The following is a 21,293-nucleotide window of genomic DNA, read 5'->3' as shown; positions in this document are numbered from 1 at the left end:
CATGTTCTTCTCTCTTCTTAAAGAAGGTGTTGGCTAAGAAGAGATTGTATGCCATTGCAAAATCCAAGATGGCTTCCCCATCCTCGTTGCTCTCCTGAAAATCATGGCCACCATGAAAAGCTCCATAGTTGTCTGTCTCCTTGCCCACATGTCCATTTAAATCTCCTCCTATTAATACCTTCTGCGTCTAAGCAATTCCTTGCACCAAGTCTCCAAGGTCTTCCCAAAATTTCTCCTTCAAACTCATATCCAACCCTACTTGAGGTGTGTATGCACTAATCACATTGATGAGTTCTTGTCCTATTACAATTTTGATTGCCATAATTCTACAACATCTTGTGTCAGGGTCTTGTCCACGATGATGTCAACACCATTTCTCGTTCTATTTGTGCCTGAATACCAAAGTTTAAAACCTGAGTTTTCGAGATCCTTTGCCTTAAGACCAACCCACTTAGTTTCTTGTATCCACATAATACTTATCCTTCTCACCATAACTTCCACTACTTCCATAAATTTTCCTGTTAAGGTTCCTATATTCCACGTTCCTAAACGCTTTCTACTCTCTTGAACTCTACCCTCATGTCCTAGCTTCTTCACCCTCACCCGTCTAATAAGGTCAAAGCACTTCTTTTGCATGTCCTCTGTAAAGTTGATGGGAGCAAATGCTTCCAAACAACTTTGAGTGGAGTCGTTCAACAAGAAGTTTCTATGGCCCCCTTACTCATTTAACACTGCATACGGGCATCAATGGAGATACAAGGATCCTTGCTCACTTATCACTGTGCTCGAGCCACACAACGCACCACTTACGGGTGATGACCTAGCCTTAGTTCAATTTCGTTCAGGATTTATTATCATAAGGATTCGACGTAAGATAAGAGTGCCTGCTGTCGGCTACCTGATATCCTTCCTCTCCTCCTTTATCCAGACTTGGGATTGACAAAGTAAAATAAACTTAAACAAACGGAGTTTAAAGATTTCTACCGGTTGCGGATCAGTTATACGATCTCCTCTCATAACTGAGCACGCGATATGAGAGACCGAGAGAGCGTACACAACCCGGTTCATGTAAGGTTTCATCTCATCAGACTAAACAGCTTTAGATTAAACAAGCCGCTAACATCAGGGAGGTTTTGGAAAACAGACACTAATTTGCACAACCCTTCGAAGCAAGAAAGATTAATAACTAATTAAGTAGAGCAAAAGAGTAGATTCGGAAAAACACTCGGTTCTTAACCTATTCCAACTCAAAACTGATGCATGACAACTGGTCTGTCCCAAGACATAAAAATTTACACTCAAAAAAGCGCATAGATAATCGAAATAGTTCTTAATATTCTCCTGTGGGGTGGTTTGCCATTCTGATGGCATCACATAAACCCCCAAATGCATTCAAAGCATAGAGCTGGAAGAAGCGGGAGCCTCTCATTTCCCGCCGAGGGATGGGAACTGGCCGGGATCACCAATGGAGGGTGCTGCCGCATTGCTTGAGTAACCTCCAGGTCCTCCACTGTATCCACCTCTTGGCCCACGGCCACGGCCTCGACCACGACCACCATAGTACCTCTCGCCTTCAGCAGGCTTCAGAAACTCATTAATGCTAACAGACTGCAACCAAATATGGAACACAGTCAATAATTTGATAACCAATGGTGATTACGAACATATAGTTTCGGGTATAGGAGAACTAACATGTCCCAGTCCTATACCCGAAACTTTTAATTCAGTCACCATTAGCAATGAATGCAATAATCATTAAGAAAAATAATAAACCCACAGAAAAAGATAGAAAGTCCAATCAGATATAGAAAGAAAAGGTAACCTTCTTGGCTCTCTCTTCTTTCTCAGCAGCTTCTTTGCGCTTATCCTTCTCCGAACCCTGGCAAACAATAGCAAAGTAAATATAATAGCCATATTGAATGAAAGAGTAATATCTAAAGTATCGGGAACTTACCAGCTTGATAAATATTTCATCATTTTCCTTCTTGTTTGAAAGCAGCTGCATGGCCTTCAAGTCTTTGTCCACATCAACCTTTCTTTCCTCGGTCTTCAATGCAAGCAGAGCCTTCCTCTTCTCTTCAAGCACCTTCTGATACTCTTCCAGAGTCATTTCCTATTACAATGCAGAATAATGTAATAGTTCAATACAAGGATATGACCAGAAAATCCAATTGCAGCCGTTATGTATATGGTATCCAGAAAAGTAAGATCAACAATGTTAAAAAGTATACCTTCTCCTCAGGCTCCTTCTCTTCTGTCTCATTAACAGCATCCTCCTTATTGGCATCAGCAGCCTCATTCTCTCCCGACTGCTTCTCAGCGCTAACATTCTTCTCAGTTTCAGTTCCAGGCTCCTCAGTCTCCCTAAATACAGCAAAATAGTGATGTAAGTAAGGCATATAACAGAAAAAAGATGAAACAATTTGTTTCCTCAAGTTATAATTTGAAACTCATCTAGGAATCAGAACATAAATACTTACGGAGCAATGTCATCAGAGGGAGTTCCCCAATTCCCCCGACCAGACCCTTCACGTTTGAAATCACTCCTGATATTACAAATATAATCAATAACAAAACAATGCGTAAAGATACACATGTAGTAAGTTAAATATAAAAATAACAGATTGAAGAATACTAACCCACGTCCTGTACCACTGCGACGATCAAATACCCTCCGAGGGCGTTCTCCCTCACCATCCTCACCATTGTTGTAACCACCACGACGCCCACCACGGAAGGAACCACGAGGCGCACCATAGCCCCCTCGTCTTTCAGAAGCTTTCCCATCTCCCTCTTCAGATGGTCTGTAGCCACCAGAAAAACCATTGGTGTTCTCATTGCTGATTGGATCTCTATTAAATCCACCACCAACTCCACCACGGCCACGACTGAACCCACGTCCACCACCACCACCACGGCCACCTCCACGGCCACCTTCATACTTTCCCTCCCTCACTGCACAAGTTTTAACAGTCATGTGATATGCAAAATACGTAAAATATAAAACGTATAATGTACTTCCATATGTGATGCAAAAGAAGACCGTAAAAAAATTTTGAGCACCTTGACCAAAACCACATGTTATTGAGCAGAAAATCTTCATTACTAATGTGTAATGAAAAGATTAAGGATAACTCTGCTAAATTCAATAAAACAACATAAATTCAACAAAAAAAATTTAAATTTTGTGCCACATACAGTATAAGAATAAGGGTTTTCCTTCTCAGTGTACATACAAATAAAATACTTTCCATTAACTAGCATCCCCTGACTGTACCTCTTAATAAGATAATAATCAATTTGGACATGAATCTACCACAATAAAAACCCAATAATCTTTTGTTAATTACCCTAAAAAACCAAACTCTATGAACATCCACTGTCACACACAGAGAAAACTTACTCCACATCTCATCAGATATGTACAACATCAATGAAGAATCCCCCATTTACCATTAACTTATCAAAACAACCACTTTCAACTTCAGCAAAAAAATATATAACAAATAAAGAAAGCATTTTGTCAATGGAATCTAACAAGTAAGGATAAGATAACAAATAGAATAAAAACCAAAGCTTTAATTACCATTTCCAAGCAAACCCAACATTGTTTTCTGCAAACAAAACCCAGGAAAGAACTTGGGAAGCACAGAAATGAATAGAAAACAGACCAGATTGTGCAGGGGGGAGTGGCTTGGAAGGAAGCTTAGCAGGCTGAGCAGGCTGGGCCTGCTGGGGCTTCTTGGGCTGCGCCGCCGGCAGCTTCTGCTGCTGAGCAGCGAGAAGTTGACTTGGGTCCTCGTTGTCGTCATCGCCCAAGAGATCGAAAGGGTTCGCGGTTGCCATTTCTGCAGGTCCGAAAAGGCCGATTCAATACCCTACAAAATTCCACCGACTTTGAAAAGCAACCACGAAACCCTTCACTGATTATTCGAATCCATGAATCCGAGATTGCTTACGGGAGTTTTAGGGTTTAGAGCTTGCTGTTTAGGAGCAAGGACAGTTGGAGAGAAAATTTGGTGGTGAATGTTGTGGCGACTGTAAACCCTATACAATGCGGCACGGAGAAATATAAGCAGTGACAAAACCTAATCTTAAAAACCCTAAAGGGGGATATTCGTCTGCGGCCGGGTTTATGTTAAGCCTTTGGTGCACTGTGTGCGTATCTTGTTGGGCTAAGTTCAGTTGTCTTGATGGAGTGTTCGGAATTTGGATGGACCCCTTGGACAGAAGTTCATCTTTAATCGAATGGGTTAAGTATAATTCCATTTAAAATTATAATCTTATAAAAAAAAAGTATCAGATCATACTGATATATCATCTTCAACTAAATCCAGGCCCTCCATAATGGATTAGTTTTAAGTTTATACTTTAAATTTATTGGTTAATTTAATTAAACTACTTTTGGATGTTTTCAAATTTAGCTGTTGAATTTGAATCAATTATTGCAACTGAGAAGTTGTGCCCCAAAAAAAAGGCTAAGAGGGTTACATAGAATTATAGTCCAGCCATCGGTTGAAGATAAGTTTTTGGGCAAATCAGGTCATTATTGGGCTTTTGGACCTTTAACCATGTCCATTGGAGATGGTTTAAGGTTCCAAGATTTGAGTAACACTTACCACTTATTTGTACCATCATTTGTATCATTGCTCTAATAGAGATATGACTCACCAACTCATGTGGGTTCCATTTCTATTTGAGAGATGATACAAATGATGATACAAATATGGGAAAAGCGTAGCATTTTTCTTAAGATTTAACCTTGTGCCAATTTATTTTAAGACTTAACTACTAAAATGTCCTATGAATATACAAAAGTATCACTTTAATCTATGTTTTAGAACTAGATCACTTTTAATTCGAAGGGGTTGGTCTAGTGAAAATGAGCAAAGGTTTGAACTTCACAAACACATTTCTCGGAGCCACTAGCTCTCATTGGGCCTTGGGGGCTTGATTGTTGTGGACTGTTGTCATTCTTCATGGGTAAGATTCCCATTAGTGTTGAGTGTGGTATTCTATGGCCGTCAAAGGTACCTTCATTCTAAGATTATGATTTACATGACATGTTTTCCTCTCGAGGTGTTTCCATAAGGGAGATTCTTGGTTTAGAGGTTGCCAATAACTTGAGGTATCCTAATTAGAGAATACTATATTGCCAATATGATAGAAGACTAAGGGGACTAGTTGATATACATTCTTGTACTCGATACAATTATTTATTGACAGTCATATATAATTGTTGGATGTCAGTACAACATATAACTGTTAATAGATGATTTTACTAAGTACTAAGTATATAGGTGATGTATCAAATTGACTTGTGCACATTAGGGTGATTCAAATTTAGTGTTTTATATGCTGATGACGCCTTACTGCATTGGCAAAAAGTAATCACGCATATGCACACATTTGTGGGTTCAATCTCCATCGATCCCTTCTCTTAATTACAAACAATTTAACTCACTAACGTTGTCAAACGTTTGTAAATAAAAAAAAAAGCTCAATGTTTTATAGTAATATAAACTTGCTTTATGTGGAAATATTGAAAAGTGGAGGCAAAAAGAAAAGACAAATGAAAAACGAAAGGGTTTTTATCATAAATGGTCCCTGAAATTGACCCTCATCATTAAGATGGTCTCTAAAATTGAAAATCAATCAATGTAGTCCCTAAAAATAGGTGTCACAAATCAATGTGGTCATTTCATCACAATTCTATTAAAAAATTTGTTAAGTGATGATGTGGCACATAAATGAGTCTCATAAGTCCTTTTTTCCAACAAATGATCATTGAAATTGACCAGCAACATCAAAATGGTCCTTGAAATTGACCTACGACATCAAAATGGTCAATGATATTGAAAATCGATCAATGTAGTCCAACAAGTAAATGTCCCAAATCAATATAGTCATTCAATCACAATTCTATAAAAAATTATGTTATGTGCTGATGTGACACATAAATGGATCACACAAGTCTAATTAAATTTAAAAAAAAATTACAAATAGGTTTAATAATTTAAAAGTTAATAAAAAGTTGTGAACCCAAAAATCTAGTCCTGCAATCACCTCCGATCTCAGTTCACATTCTTTTACCTCCTTCAGTGTCTATTCTTAAAAATAATCTCAAGACACACTTCAACACCCTTCATCGAATTGAACCTAGATCGAGATCACCTTTGATGGCGGCTTGACTAATTGACAACGACTTCTGGGACATCATCGTTAACATTTAGGGGATCAACATCCTCACGACCTTAATCTTAGTGAGCTTGTTCGGCGATTCGGTAGTGGTCTGGTGACTCAAAGAACAGCGAGATCTTCCTTGAGATAATGAGGTTATAACCAAGGTGCGTCTATTGTTGGTTGAAAACTATTTCCAAGCCCTATCTTAGGCCTTAGTTAAGTCTTGTGCTTTTGAGAATTTATGGGAGCGATCTTTTTTATGAGGAGATCCTACTATAAGAAAAAAAAAAAAAAAAAATCTAATGTGCAAAAAGATATCTAGACAACTTTTTTAATTAATTATTAAACCCACATCAGCAAATAACAAATTTTTTTACAGAATTGTAGCGGAATGATCATATTGATTTGCGGTACCTATTTTCAAAGACTACATTCATTGATTTTCAATTTTAGGGACCATCTTGATAGTGTGGATCAATTTCAGGGACCATCTGATGGTGTGAGTCAATTTCAAGGATCATTTGTGATAAAAACCCGTAAATCTTGTGAGACCTATTTATGTGCCACATCAGTACTTAACAAAATTTTTAACAAAATTATGACGGAATGACCATATTAATTTGCGACACCTATTTTCATGGACTACATTAATTGATTTTCAATTTCAAGAGGGTGAAGGTAAATTTCATGAATAATTTGTGATAAAAATCCAAAATAAAATAGAAAATGGCAATAGTAGGCCCATATTCGTGCCGACAAATGCGCATATCCCTAATAATTAACTATTAAACCCACATTAGAACATAAATTTTTTTTTTTTACAGAATTGTGATGGAATGATCATATTGATTTGCAACACCTATTTTCAAGGACTACATTTATTGATTATCAATTTTAGGGACCATCTTGATAGTGTGGGTCAATTTCTGGGACCATCTTGATGGTGTGAGTCAATTTCAAGGATTATTTGTGATAAAAATTCGTAAATCTTGTGAGATCCATTTATGTGTCACATGACTACTTAAACGGAATTTTTAACAAAATTACGACGAAATGATCACATTGATTTGCGATACCTATTTTCAAAAACTACATTAATTAATTTTCAATATCAGAAAGGTAAGAGTAAATTTCAAAAACCTAAGAGCAAATTTCAAAAACCATTTGTGATAAAAACTCACCCCAAAATAGAAAATGGCAGAAGTACCCCATTCTCGTGCCGTGCCCGTAAAGTGCGCGTATCCCCAATAATTAACGGGTATTTCCGCAATTTCGCTATATGTTTTATTACTATATTATACATGCGCTCAGCACTTGATCAAAAGTTTGTTTAATCAATTAATAGAGGCAAATGCCGATTGGGGAGTCGATGTTTGAATTGAAATCAAAGCAGTCGCTAATAATACTTCCTCTAATACTTGCAGTTGCAGTTTCTCTGTATCTCACCGTCAATTTTACACAATCCAGACCAAAAGCAATCAGTCTATCTGGGTCTGAAGAAGGATCTGCCATGGCCGCCAACGAATTTGGTGTAACAGTTGAAAAGAATCCTACTCAGTCCAAGCTCACTGAGCTAGGAGTCGCAACTTGGCCCAAGTACGTAATTCTTCATCTTCCATTCTCTTATCTTTTACCTTCCAAGTGTTTAAGCTTCAAAAATATATGCGCTGGAAAAAAGAAATAATTTGTGTGTTTATATGATCCAGTGAGAAAATTGGGTGATGCGTTTGTTTCGGTTCACTGTGAGAAATTTTTTATGGTTTTTGAGGATGGATTAGAGAAATCAGACCATTTCAGAAACTTGGTAGGATTTTTTTTCCCCTTTATGTTTCTCTATGTTACTGCTAGTTCATTGTTTGGATGAAGGATTTCAACTTTTTGATGTTTTAATTTGGCATCCCTTTTCGTAATGTTGGTAAAGCCCTAAAATATCTTTTACCCAACTTGAAAATTTGTAAAGCCATGGGTCACAAGTAGGCTTTGAATATGATTGGATCAAGAGATGCATGCTGGAAGCTTGGGGAAAAAAGTTTAATGTTACATTTGAAACCAGCCACCCTGCGAAATTATTCGATTTGATCAGAAGCATGGAGATTAGGACTGAAATAGATTAAAAATCATGCGGTCCATGCGATCTCGTTGATGCTTCAATTTTGTGTTATTTGAAGGATTATTTCGTTTCGAATAGTTATTTATTAAATCGGTGGATAGGAGTATACTCTGGATTGGAATTGTGTCATGGGAGAAGAAGCATGGTATATTACATCCAGGAAACAGATAGTTCCTTTCTTAAAGTTATCGACTATTGGGCTCCCATGCCCTCCTGTCATTCAGCGGCTGGCTACAGTGGACGTACTGTATGTAACCCCCATCCTCCTTCAATCACCTCTGCCAGCGGTCCTTGTCGGTTTTAGCTATGGTTGGTCTGTTAGTTTCTTCATTCAGTTTTTCTCTTTAGGCCTCATCTTGTCCTTCTGGGGAACACTTTGCCTCCCTGTTGTAAATGAAGTTCTATTAAGACAAGTTCATAGATGAAAGAGATATCACAGGTAATGAAGTCAACGTTAGCCGGTACAATGTTAGTTCAGAATAGGTTTTGATCATCTTTATTCAATTCTACAATTAGGTAGAGTTTGTTATCATCTGTTGGTTGTTAGGCTTAATATACTCAGAGTTGTATTATAAATACTTGTGTTGTACACATCATTGATTAAGAAATGAAATCATTTTTGTCATATTTAATTAAGGTATGAATACCCTTGTGGACGGAAAAATTGTAAAAACCATGGCTTACACGGAGACTTATGAACACGATGGATAAATAGATGGGTCCTGGGAGCTGCAAATAACTTCGGGAAAGAAGGAAAAAAAAACTATGTTACATTTGAGATCACCCTGTCATATTATTCGATTTCATCTGGAGCATAGAGAGTCGGAGTAAAAGAAGTTAGGTCAAATAATTTGATTGGATTCATCACGGAGAGTAGGACTGAAAGAAATATAACTGAGCACCGACCTTAGTGAACACCCCCTTCTCACTGTCACTGTGATATCCTTAATGCTTCAATTTTGTGTTATTGTGGAGAAGAAGTATGGTATATATAACATCCAGGTTATAGATCCTTCCTTAAAGTAATGGACAATGCTCGACAAGTTCATAGATTAATAAAGAAAATATAGGATGATATTGAATTTTTCTAGGAAGCTACATAGTGCCAAAATTCTGGCTGCAAGTATGTGAATTTTGCTATCATCGGGATGACACCTTTTTTTATTGCGTCCTTGCTATTGTTCTAGATTTGTAGGACAACTTACAAGCTTTCTCATTCGACTGTTAGTTTTAGTTAGACTGGTATATTGAGCTTTTGTTGAATAAAACCCCTTAATAATCATTCTTTTGAAGAATAGTGTGGAACCTCGGGACTTTATGTTCATTGTGACAGAAAAGAAATAAGATCCGATACCTGCACATTTCATGTTTAATTTTTGTGCATCTTATATGTATGTTCATTGGGTGTTGAACAGGTGGAGTTGTGGTCCAAGCAAATTTCCGTGGTCATTCAGTGCCACAGAGACCATGTATCTGCTGGAGGGAAAAGTGAACGTTGAAGTTGATGGGAAAGAAGGATCGTTCACAATCGGGGCCGGTGATTTTGTTGTGTTCCCTAAAGGAATGAAGGTCACTTGGGATGTCATTGAAGCTGTGAACAAGCATTATAGCTTGGAAGAGTGACGGATTTTATCTTTCAACTGATGTTGGTGAAGAATGCCATGTACTGACCTGATTGTACTGCCGATTTGCGTGATGTTCGTGTATTTTATGTATCTTGTGATGTTATTGTGAGTTACTGGACTCTTAGAGGGGATATATACTCTCGTGTTACATGCATAGATCGGCTTCGAACGTTATTCGATCTTGTCTGAAGACCAGCACAAGACTAAATAGGATAAATGGTCTTTTAAGCAGAAGATGGAGCAGCTGTTCTGTTTCATTAAATTCTGTTGCATCAGAACATTATGTCTTTCTAGTTTTGCACAAAGTGTGGCCTTTGTGGTGACATTTGTTTATCACCTTTACCTAATACGAAAATCCAAGATAATTTGTTACTATTTTGATCCGTTAAAGGATTTACACGAAATAGGGGCATCAAGTTGGCGATGTCCAAAACCAATCGTTCGACTCGACATGTGAAATTTATAACATGTCGCAGGGTGCGTTAAGTTTGGACATGGTCACCCTGTTCTTATTTCATGTAAATTTTTCCTATTGTTGTTGTGTATGCAACACTAGTGAAAATGGGTCTTCTGATTAACTTTTGGGGCTGTAGAATTTAGAGAATTTGATAATTTTGGCCTAGTTGGTGACTTGGAATACAAGTAGAATTGCACTTTTTTCCTCTATAAAAGTGATTGGCTAATTTTATATGTGCTTAGGTGGGTTTAAAGATGTGGGACATGATTTATGCACATCTTTTTTCACTCCGTTCACTTTTCTTTTTTAATTATTAAATCAAACAAATCAAAAGAGAATCAAATTTTAAAATGATGTATGCAATATGTGGAAAAGAGTGTGCATAACCGATTTTATTTTATTTTTTCTAAAGTAAATTATTGGCTTTAGGTGTGTTATAATCTATAAATGACTCAACATATTAAATTTTGGCTCTACTGTTCCAAGAAAGCGAATAAAATATTTTGTTTTTGCTTACCTTTTGGCCCCTGGTTTGAAGATTGAATTGAATTGATAACAAACGAGGCCTATAGGTGACTGTAAATTTTTCATTTTGAATGAATTTAGAAGAGGATTAAGCATGAGAAGGTATTTGGGCCTAAAATGACAGTTTGGGCCGAGGAGGGGCCGACCAAAGAATAGTGAACCTTGACTCAATGGATATTCTCCAGGCCAATGGACTGTCAGCCCTCGAATAGGGCCGTTGCGACCAAGTTCTCATGAAGAAAGGACTTTTGAAGAGATTAGTTAGATGGATTGACCGAGTCGTTAAATTGCCAGGAGATAAAACCTTGGATAAATATAAATTATCTCAATGATCAGAATGCCTAAGTAATTGGATAAAGTTGAATAAGTCTCATAATGAGATCAAATTCAAAATCCCTATTGAAGTAAAAAAGTCGAGGTTGGTTGGAGGTGAAATCTGGTCACTAAAGGATAAGGGGAATATTTAAGAAGATGTCGGGTATAGTCCTATCAATACTCTGCCTCGGCAAGCCTATTTATCACATGGGCTTTATCTATTTATTTATAAATAAAGAAGGTTCTGCAACGAAAGTAGCCCCATTAACTCAACAAACAACTCAAAACGCTCTCCGAGAAAACCCTTGCTCAACACGCAACCCTTATCACATTTTTAAGAAAAGCACTAACTATCCTAACCTTCTTGTCAACATATCTTGAGTTTGGACGAGTGAACAACACTATTTTGACAACAGCGATACCTTCAGTTCAGATAAGTTAACAACATTGGGGTCGTAGAACCAATTCGGATTAGTGAACAATACTGCAACTGGTTAGTTGGTTATCTATCCAAGTCTTGGCAGATGGAGAATTCTCTATTCTTCAGCCTCAAGAGGTTATCTCATTAGCTTCAGTGAAGTGAGGTGTTCCTCAGTTATTCCACGTTCGACACCATGAAGGGCGAACCAATTAGTGAAGTTTGCAATCATCTAGTAGCATTGTCTTCAGGTTCTAGAACCTAATCCTGAGACATGTTCCTTCCTCGACGTAATCACTTCAGCGCAGAAGTTAGTTGCGCATTCGAAACCACCACCACCGAGCTCAATTGCGAGTTGGTACGCCCACATTCACAAGAAGGACATAGTTAGTTGATAGTTACACAGTCATGTAAGCTTTATAATTTTTAGGATCAAATAGAAAGATTGGAATGAACAATTTCTCTTCTAGAGTAATCTATCTTTTGTCTCTAATGTGACCGTAATTTTTTTTCATTTCGCTATTCAATAAACCTTAAAATAATGTTTTTTTTTTTTAAAAAAAAAGGGGGGGGGACAACTGGTGGTAAGCCACGATTATCCACCTTTTCTAGGAGCCAGGAAGACTCAGGTCATCTCCAACTGAAAGAGGGCCAAAAGGCCATGTTTAGCCCTATAGCCTTGTAAGAAATTGTATTTTAATGAATAGTATCAGACCATATTTTATATCATCTCCAACCGAGGGGGCCAAAGAGCCATAGGCCAAACATAGCCCTTTGTCAAAAAATCATCTCCAACCGAGGGGGCCAAAGGGTCATAGGCCAAACATAAATTTATTATTTTAATTGAATTAATATGGTTAATTGAATTGAACTACAATATTAAAATAAGGTTTTTGGACATATTTTAAGTGCCACTTGTTGCTAAATTAATAAGCCTTTGGATTTCTTATCTTTATAGAATGAAAAGGATGTGAAAAATTGGTGAATAATTGAAATAAAATGAGGTAAGATAGTATGGAATGGTGAACAAGATGTGAGAAATGGGGTAGAATTGGCTTAGGTATTTATAAAAAATAAAAATAAAAATCTATTTTTTTTTAAATTTCGTCAAAAAAAAAAAAAAAAAAAAAGGAAGTCAAGCAGTAACCTTACGTCAGCATGTGTTTAGGCTGGCTATAGGGCTGGCGAGATGGCTAAGGCTAGTGGGCTGACTGCTCTTGGCCAACCCTTTGGCTAGTTCTCCCATTTTTGGCCAGGTGGGGCCCACAAGCCTTTTGACCTAGCCCTTGGTTTTGGAAATGGTTTTCGTGTCAAAATGGGTTATTTTTAGCCATATGGCCCTTTGGCTAGGTCAGTTAGGCCATCTCCAACAAAGGGCTAGCCAGAGAGCTCGTTTTAGCCCTCTGGCCCTCCAAGATATTAATATTTTAATGAACAGTACAAAGTCATATTTACCTCTGTCTCCAACCGAGGGCCAAAGGGCATGTTTTAGCCTAGTTACAAAAAATCGTCTTCAACCGAGTGCCAAACATAATTTATTATTTAAATTTAAAAACTACAACGGTAACTGGCCCAAAAAACCAAAAACATTATAACTTAAATTTAATGGATGGTTTAGGTATTTATAGGAAGCAAAAAAATTGAATTTTTAAGAATTAAAAAAAAAAAAAATTGGCCCAAATAAAAAAAAAAATTTGAATACAACGGCTAGTCAGCTAGCTATAAATAGAAATATTTTTATTCTTTCAAACTTTCGTTTATGCTTATTTTGATCAAAGGACAAAACAAAGGTTTCTTTGGTTTGGATTTTTATTGATTAGCCGTTGGATTCAAATTTTTGTTTAAGCATTCATGTCGATTATAACCGACATGAATACATTTATATTAAATATATAAATACATTCTTGTCGGCTATAACCGACAGGAATACTCAGCATTCTGGCCCAGCCCGGACGGGCTGGCTGGCTGCTTATGGCCAGCCCTTTGGCCCTTTCAGATTCTGTGGGGCCCACGAGCCCTCTAACCTAGCCCTCGGCTGGAGACGGTTTTCGGGCTATTTTCAGCCCTCTGGACCCTCCAGTTGGAGATGGCCTCTCCCTGGCCACAAGTCTAACTTCCACACCAGCAGTAGGTTTCGAACTCAAGACCTCCAGTTTTTAGTTTTTAAGAAGCCTCGTAATCCACTCTTTACCATTGGGCCACCAGCTCGTGGTTTAAAATAATAAGTTATTTATTCTCGTGGAATCTTTCATACCAAACGTGGGCTTTAGGTACGTCTTGTAACTATACACTCCCATTATGCTATAGTGACCAAATAAAAATTTCAGAAAGGGATCCTCTTCGGATCCCTTCCACCAAGTCATCCTCATCAACTAATCTGGATTCTTGAAATTTGATACAACCGCTGCAAACAGAGACTCACTTTAAAAATTATAATAACTTTAGCCGTTGGATCAAATTTTAAGGATCCGAATTGTTTGATGGGAAGGACTTGGTGGAAGAGATCTGGATATCATCGTTTTCCAAAAATTCCAATATATACGGAGAGTAGGTTTTCCTTTTACTGTGGTTTTTTTTATTTTTTTTTATTTTTTTATTTTTACTGTGGTTATAATTCCTTAATTTTCATTTTTATTTCTCCTCTTTGGGTGCGAGCGAAGTAGAAAGAAATCAGGGTTTAGGGTTTCTCTGTTTGTTTTCCGGGAAAGTGTGGAAAATCTGGGAAACGAGGAGCGAGGGAATCCCTTCTATTCTGGGTTGTCCTTGTTTGTTTTCAAAAGGAATTGCGTGCGAGCCAAGTAACGAAAAAGAAGTAACGAGCAGGGATTAGGGTTTCGCAAAAGCTTGAGCCTTTGAACAATGGGTGGAACTGGAAAGTGGTATTTCACAAAAGGGGAGATAGAAACGGAAACCCCATCTCGGAGGGACGGGATTAGCCGGATGAAAGAGTCGGAATTGCGGAGGTCTTACTGCTTGTTTCAGAGGGAGTTTGGGACGAAATTGAAGGTGGGTAGGGTTACGATTTCGACGGCGATGATGCTGTGCCACCAATTTTACATGCGGCAATCTCATGGCAAGAACGATTGGAAGATTGTTGCAACTTCAAGCATGCTTCTTGCTTGCAAATTAGTCGACGAAGTTAGGTTTTTGAATGACATTGTTTTCGTGGGGTACGAGATTGGGGAAAAATTCGAATCGAGTCAAAAGAGTAGTAGTGGTGGTAGTATTAGGCAGAGAGAGTTCTTCAGGAAGCAGAGGGATTTGATCTTGCTTGGGGAGAGACTTGTTATGCAAACAATCGGTTTTGAATTTGATCGAATTAAGCTTCCGTTCGATCCACTTACTTCGGCTCTAAAGAGATTGAATTGTAGTAGCTCTGGAGACCTTGGTATGTTGACTAAGAGTTTGATTGAGGAGTGCCTTCAAACCACATTGTGCTTGGAGTTCAAGCCCCATTGCATTGCAGCTGGTTCAGTGGCTGTTGCGGCTGAAATTCTCAAGGTACCGATACCATCTACCGGAGTACCTCAGATGAATGGAAAAGTTTGGTGGCATGAGTTTGAAGTTTCGCCACAGCAGTTACGTGAGGTTGTTCGGCGGATGCAAGGTATGTTAACAAGGAAGGCAGATGGAAAACAGGCTCTGTGTCGTCCACCACTACCCAAGTCAAACAATAGGAATAACAAGGTCATTCAGCATGAAATTTCATCTAGAAACCCAAGTGCAAGTTGCAGTAGCTCTCAGTCATGTGTTTCAATTGAAGCAACAGTTGATTCGCATCCTACGAAGAAACAAAGGACGTCGTTGTGAATTTAGTTCCTTATATATGTTCAGTTGGAGTTCATGCCATTGTAGTTGAGCTAGCCATCTTCCTTAATCAGTTTATTGTTTCAGTGGGCATTGTGATTCGGAATCTGATTCCAATAATTTTGTAATTTTGCTGGTAGATGTATAGAGATATAGACATGAACCAGACAAGCGATGTAATTGAAGGGAAAAGAATTGAATGATTTGCTTCACTGGATTTCCAGATCATCAACTTGTTTCATTTCTTATCTTTTGGCACAAATTTGTTTCCTTTCTTGGACTTAAGTTAAGCTTGTTCAATGATGGGGCTTCATTTCTTAAGTACTTTCTAATCAACGTCGTTAGCTGAGAATCTTCGTTTGTCCATCTGATCATCTTCAAGAAAAACAGTTTCAATCTGGGGTTGCGTACGCCATTTGTTCAATCATAAATATGTCTTAGCAGCTAGTGTTTAATGTGGTTATTTAAGCAACAAGAAAAAGAACAAAACATCAATGTTTAGTTTTGTTATGTAAGACTGAAGAAAACTAATAAAGTTTCACCAAAAAACATGTTGTGGTCTAATTTTATTCCTGAGGATCTGCTTGCTAATGAGTTTGGCCTACGCGTAAATTTCCCAACAACAACAAAGCCTTTTCCCAAGTTCTAATAAAATTAAATTACAAAATAGTGGAAGTAACTATGAACAATAGATTCTAACCCAACATTCCGTAGAAAGCTGCAAACAGCAAAGTGGTGAGATTCTATCGCAATCCTTAATGTCCCGAGGAACCCTTCTTCGATTTTTCCCAAGCCCCTTTTCACTGTTTTTAGACCTGGTTTGGTACTGAGGTGATTCTGAAAAAAGCTGCTATCAAAAAAAGCTGGGAGCTGTTTTTGTGTTTGGTAAACACTCAGCTTCAGCTTTTTTTCACAGTTTTGGATGAAAAAAAGCCAAAAACAAGAAGCTGCAAAACCTAGCTTTGAAAAACCGGCTTTTTTTCACATCTGTTTTACATAAAAGTTTACCAAACACTCTAATACTGCTTTTTTTCTTTCAAAAGCACTTTTACAAAAAAGTTTACCAAACACTCTGCTGCTTTATTTCACAGCTGCTTATTCTCACAGCACAGCAGAAGCAGCTTTTTTTCAAAGCACAGCAATACCAAACCAGCCCTTAAAGGGCTAAAAGGCATGTTTGGTTCAGTTGTTCTGCAAGACTGCAACCCAATATATGTGATATACTGATATAGGTACGTGTTGTGTACCTGTACGGTGTACCACAGCTATTAGAAGCCATACATACTGTATCATTACATGTGGAGAATGGGAATAGACAGTGATTTCTACAAGATACAAGCCAAGAGTAACTCGGACAGAGAGTCTTTTAAGAACAAACGAGAAACTGTTCGGTTTCTTTGTGCTTTGTGATGCGCAGGTTATGTGGTCTTTTACTTCTGCACAAATTGTGGCCTTATTAGTTCCTTCTCTTTGCGGTTTTCTCATTTGATTTTCTCCTTTTCTTGATACAAAAAGCGAAAGATAAAAATTTCCTGGCTGTTATGATCTTCTGCGCTAGTGCTTGCAGCAGATGGAAAAAGTGGTTTAGTATGCGATTTTGATTACAAACCATAAATTAATCGAACCAAACCACTAATAATAATACATAGTGCATATAACATTCTCTTAATATTTTGCATGGGGTTTACAAGACTATTTTATGCTAATAATAATAATACGTAATAGATATTACATTCTCTTCATCTCACTCGTACGCGCACACATAGGATGCTCATTTTCTCTCAAACACTCTTAGTTCCAAACCACTTAGAATGATTGAAATTATTATTAGTATTCATATCTTCATTTTGTGATTCTATTATTTGTGCATTGAATTTGTCAAATCTGCTGATGCTAGCAACTTTGAAGTTGCTGAAATCTAATGTTGCTGTGTTGTATTTGTTGCTGCTGTCGAAAATTCCTGACAACATTTGCCCTTTCTTTCTCTTACTAGAAAGTGTGGAGTTTATATCAAACACTATATTTTTGAACTTATTTTGGTATCTGATACTTTAAAACTTTGGATAGCCTTTGTATTATAATTTTCGTTGTTGCAATTTTCATGGTGCTTCATAATCTCGGAGTTCTGAGATTGAAGGTTTGAGACTTAAGTTATGGAATTATGTACTTTGAAGTTATGACATTGTAAAATTAATTTCCGAGATTGACAGTTTGATGGTGAATTAAGCAACAAAAAAAATGATGTTTCATAAATTTTTTTTGATTTGTGAGTTATTGAAGGAAACTAAAAAGTGTCATTACAAATGCATCCGGATACCTAGTATTTTCTCTAAGGCGCATATTTAGTGGACTTGTAGGGGTTGAGGTGCATGGCATTTCTCAAGTCTCCACCGATTCATTCTCTAGAAATAATTAGAGGTGATTCGGTATGGGATTTCAAACCGAATATAGGATTCTAAATTCCAAATCGAAAATTTTCGGAACGGGAATTTAAAGATCAATCCCAAACCGAGATAAATCAAGACTTGATTTTGGTTTTTGGGATGAAATTTGAGGTTTTTAGGATGTGGGCTAAAATTTGGATTTTTGATCTGAAATTTTATTGCCAATTGAAATTTAGGCTTTTTATCTCATGTCAATTTGAAATTTCATATCAATTGCCAATTCATGCATACCAAGTCAAATTGACACTCGAAAGTTCCAAACAACTTAATTTCATACTTCTCTTTCTAATATAGTCTACCATCAAACTAATTAAATTCAACATTCAACATGCATGGAACCAAAATAAATATATATTTTTTCAGTTCGGTCTGGGATTCCCGAACCATTGAATATGTAATCCCGATTCTTGTACCGAATGGTGTTCGAGATTGGTTTGGTATGGATCTAGAGGGGAGTGGCACCCAATCAAAAACTTCTTCCCCTTGATCCGTTTATTTCACCCGACCCTGTTCGGCCAGCGCCCATATTCGACGCCCTCACGGAATTTTCCGAGCAAATGAAAGCTCCCCACCACTACCAAATCATTTTCCTTCCACTTTCCCATCAATTTTCAACCAAACCCGACGAGATTTAAGCCTCGATTGTGCGCTGGAACACCGACAGGTCCGAGGGTGTCTAGGTGTTGATCTTCCAATTGTGAACCGTTTTCCTTCAATTACCACCACCAAAACACTCATCTTGAGGCCTGGAACAAAGCCTAAACAATTATAGGGGTGGCGGAACACCGAAGGTGATGGATCGAAGCCACCCATTTCTAGGGTTTCCGGCGAGTTCGAGGGAAATTGGAGCTTTTTCCAGCCAAATTGGACTTGGCCACAAGTATAAAACTTGCTCTACTCATTGAGATCTTCATTTATATGAAATTTGGTAATTTTTGGAAATAATTGATTTTCCGACGAGTCGGGGCAGTCGGCCACCGCGTGGGCAAAGACACCCCTTGACCTCCCTAGGCTACAATGGGTGCCCCAATTTCATATTAGACATCCGATTGATGAAATTATGTTGTTTGGTTATATTTTCGTTAAGGGCCGCCACTTGGTTATTATATGATTCGACAATCCGACCATTGGATCGTCACCAAACTTTAATATATAATAGTACATAATATTTAGGAATATTAGGAACTGACGAATCGGGAATCTAACATACGGATTTTCCTGGATGGGTTTTCTAAGTTTGTAAATATAATCGTCAGCATCCACTTAATTTTAGTGATTGGCGAAGATCCAACCATTGGATTTCCAAAACTTTAGGATGTTGTTCTAGAAGCTTATTAAAACTCTTGGAAAGTTACGGATAGGAAATCTGAGGTGTGGATCTTCTAGATAGAGTTACATAGGGTTGTGGACCCTACCGTCGACCTTTGACAGACGGTGGACTTTTGATCAATGGGTTATAAATTATTCTAGAACATCCTTGGGGATGTGTTTTGTGTAAGTTACATGTTCTATCGATAAGAATTCTGAGACGTGATTTGATATTTGTTCTAAGCGACGATCATTCATGATGCCTCGATATTCGTGCTAGGGAGTTGTAGTGCAGATTTCAGGTGAGTGGATCTTTTCCTTTTTATAGTGTATATATATAATTGATAGTTTCCACTTATGCATTTGAAAAAGAATTTCTTACATACGCTTGGATTAAACTAAAATTATAAGCATTAGCGAAATGATAGAATTTATGAAATTATTTTGGATCCTGCGGGATGCCTTAATCCAAGTTACGGCTTTGATGAATGTTATATTGACTATAAATTATGGAATATGCTACATCCTACGAGATGCACATGTATGCTTATAATCTTTGATGCCTTAATTATATTTATGGTCATGAATAGTATAATATTGGCTAGAATTGTTGAATGGTTGTGGCATGATTATACTTATGTTATTTGCTCATCATACATTGCTGCACCCGGTGTTAGTGCTCGCCCAGGGCCAGGGTCAGTCTTTCACGTGTATGTTCACATCTGCACTGCACGCTCGCCTTGGATCCAAGTATGTGCCAGTCATGTCGTATAGGTTGCAATAGGCAACTCCGACTCGTATGTGACTGCGAATTGCACCAGTCGTCACATGATTGTAGCACTAGAGCGTATATTATGATTACACCCAATCCTGTCGTACAGGTTGCATTAGGCAACTCCGACTTGTGTGCTAGCATAGATTGATGAGCATCAGTTTAGTCGTACAGGTTGCATTAGGTGACTTCGACTTGTGTGCTAGCATAGATCGATGAACATCTGATTTTATTATGCTACTATTGAGATATTGTGATTGGCATATTTCTGGAATTATTGTGGATTTGCATTTGATTTCATACTTATACGTAGTATGATTTTCTGGAAACTATACATGTTTTACAGCGAGGGGTTATAACGCTTTGAAGTGTTTTTATTAAAACTTTATTTTCAGGCCCACTCACCCTTGTTTTTCACCCCTCCAGGTTTTAGTTGCTGAACTTTTGTATCGACGAGGATTCTTGGCAAATCTCAGTATAGGTGGCTACCTATGATGGTATAATCCTTATCCTACCTTACTGTACTTTACTTATACTTTGTCATCATGTATGAAATGGGTTCATTCCCGCTCACCAGCGTACCAGCGCACTCTTATATTTAGGCACTTTTATGTTTAAATTTATTCACATTTTCCACATCACTACACTTTATGGCTTTGTCACCTTCCAGGTGTCGGCCAACACAGCTCAATTCGAAGTCCTAGTGGACATTCCGATTCGGAATGTGTCATTTTAGGTTTGATTTGGGATTTTCGAGAAAAAATTTCAACCTTAGAAATAATAATTAGTGACTACAAATTTCAACTATTAAATCGATGAAATCAAAGGAGAATTAAGTTTTAAAATAATGTACACAATATGCAGAAAAGAGTGGTGCATAACCTTTATTTATTTTTTCTAAGGATAAATCATTACTCTTTAGTTGCGCTATTATCTTTCCACGACTGACTTTTTAAACTTTTTGCTCTAATTTTCCAGAAAACGAGAGTTAAATATTTCGGTTTTACTTATCTTTTGACCTCATGTAGTTGAGAAAATTGAATTGAATGGATAACAAATTGAATTGAATTGAAAGTATCCACTTATTAATATTTTAAGTGACATCCGTTTTCCGATCCTCTTTGTCAGTATTTGTTCATCGTATATCGTACGGTCAAAAATCATTTTAATTTTTTTTATTTAAAATCGAACACAAACAGTACCTGACAAAAACTGACCGCGTGATGTACAATGACCGAACACGATTCATGAATTCCCGAGACCTGCACAAAAAATATCTAGATAGGATCTTGTTGGTTGTAAGAGAGGTTAATTTAATTCCTAACCCAC

General features: G+C 37.5%; 3 protein-coding genes across 3 annotated transcripts; 2 read left to right on the top strand and 1 right to left on the bottom strand.

Moving 5' to 3' along the window:
• Positions 1–1,163: 1,163 nt before the first annotated feature.
• Positions 1,164–3,983, bottom strand: LOC137723610 (RGG repeats nuclear RNA binding protein A-like). Its single transcript, XM_068462809.1, has 7 exons — positions 3,672–3,983; positions 2,640–2,955; positions 2,481–2,546; positions 2,232–2,364; positions 1,955–2,113; positions 1,823–1,879; positions 1,164–1,608 (listed from the first exon to the last, which is right to left on the bottom strand). Exons 1-7 carry the CDS (start codon positions 3,844–3,846, stop codon positions 1,426–1,428), a joined length of 1,089 nt encoding a protein of 362 aa, XP_068318910.1. The 5' UTR covers positions 3,847–3,983; the 3' UTR covers positions 1,164–1,425.
• A 3,498-nt stretch (positions 3,984–7,481) lies between these two features.
• On the top strand, positions 7,482–10,092 carry LOC137722785 (uncharacterized). Its single transcript, XM_068461872.1, has 2 exons — positions 7,482–7,779; positions 9,709–10,092. Exons 1-2 carry the CDS (start codon positions 7,535–7,537, stop codon positions 9,914–9,916), a joined length of 453 nt encoding a protein of 150 aa, XP_068317973.1. The 5' UTR covers positions 7,482–7,534; the 3' UTR covers positions 9,917–10,092.
• A 4,400-nt stretch (positions 10,093–14,492) lies between these two features.
• On the top strand, positions 14,493–15,443 carry LOC137723262 (cyclin-T1-4-like). Its single transcript, XM_068462418.1, has one exon. The coding sequence runs from the start codon at positions 14,493–14,495 to the stop codon at positions 15,441–15,443; it is 951 nt and encodes a 316-aa protein (XP_068318519.1).
• The last annotated feature ends 5,850 nt before the right edge of the window (positions 15,444–21,293 follow it).

This window comes from Pyrus communis, chromosome 17 (genome assembly GCF_963583255.1).
Source record: "Pyrus communis chromosome 17, drPyrComm1.1, whole genome shotgun sequence".
Taxonomy (NCBI): Eukaryota; Viridiplantae; Streptophyta; class Magnoliopsida; order Rosales; family Rosaceae; genus Pyrus; species Pyrus communis.
Note: the sequence above shows the minus strand (reverse complement) of the source record. Positions and strands in the feature narration are given on the sequence as shown.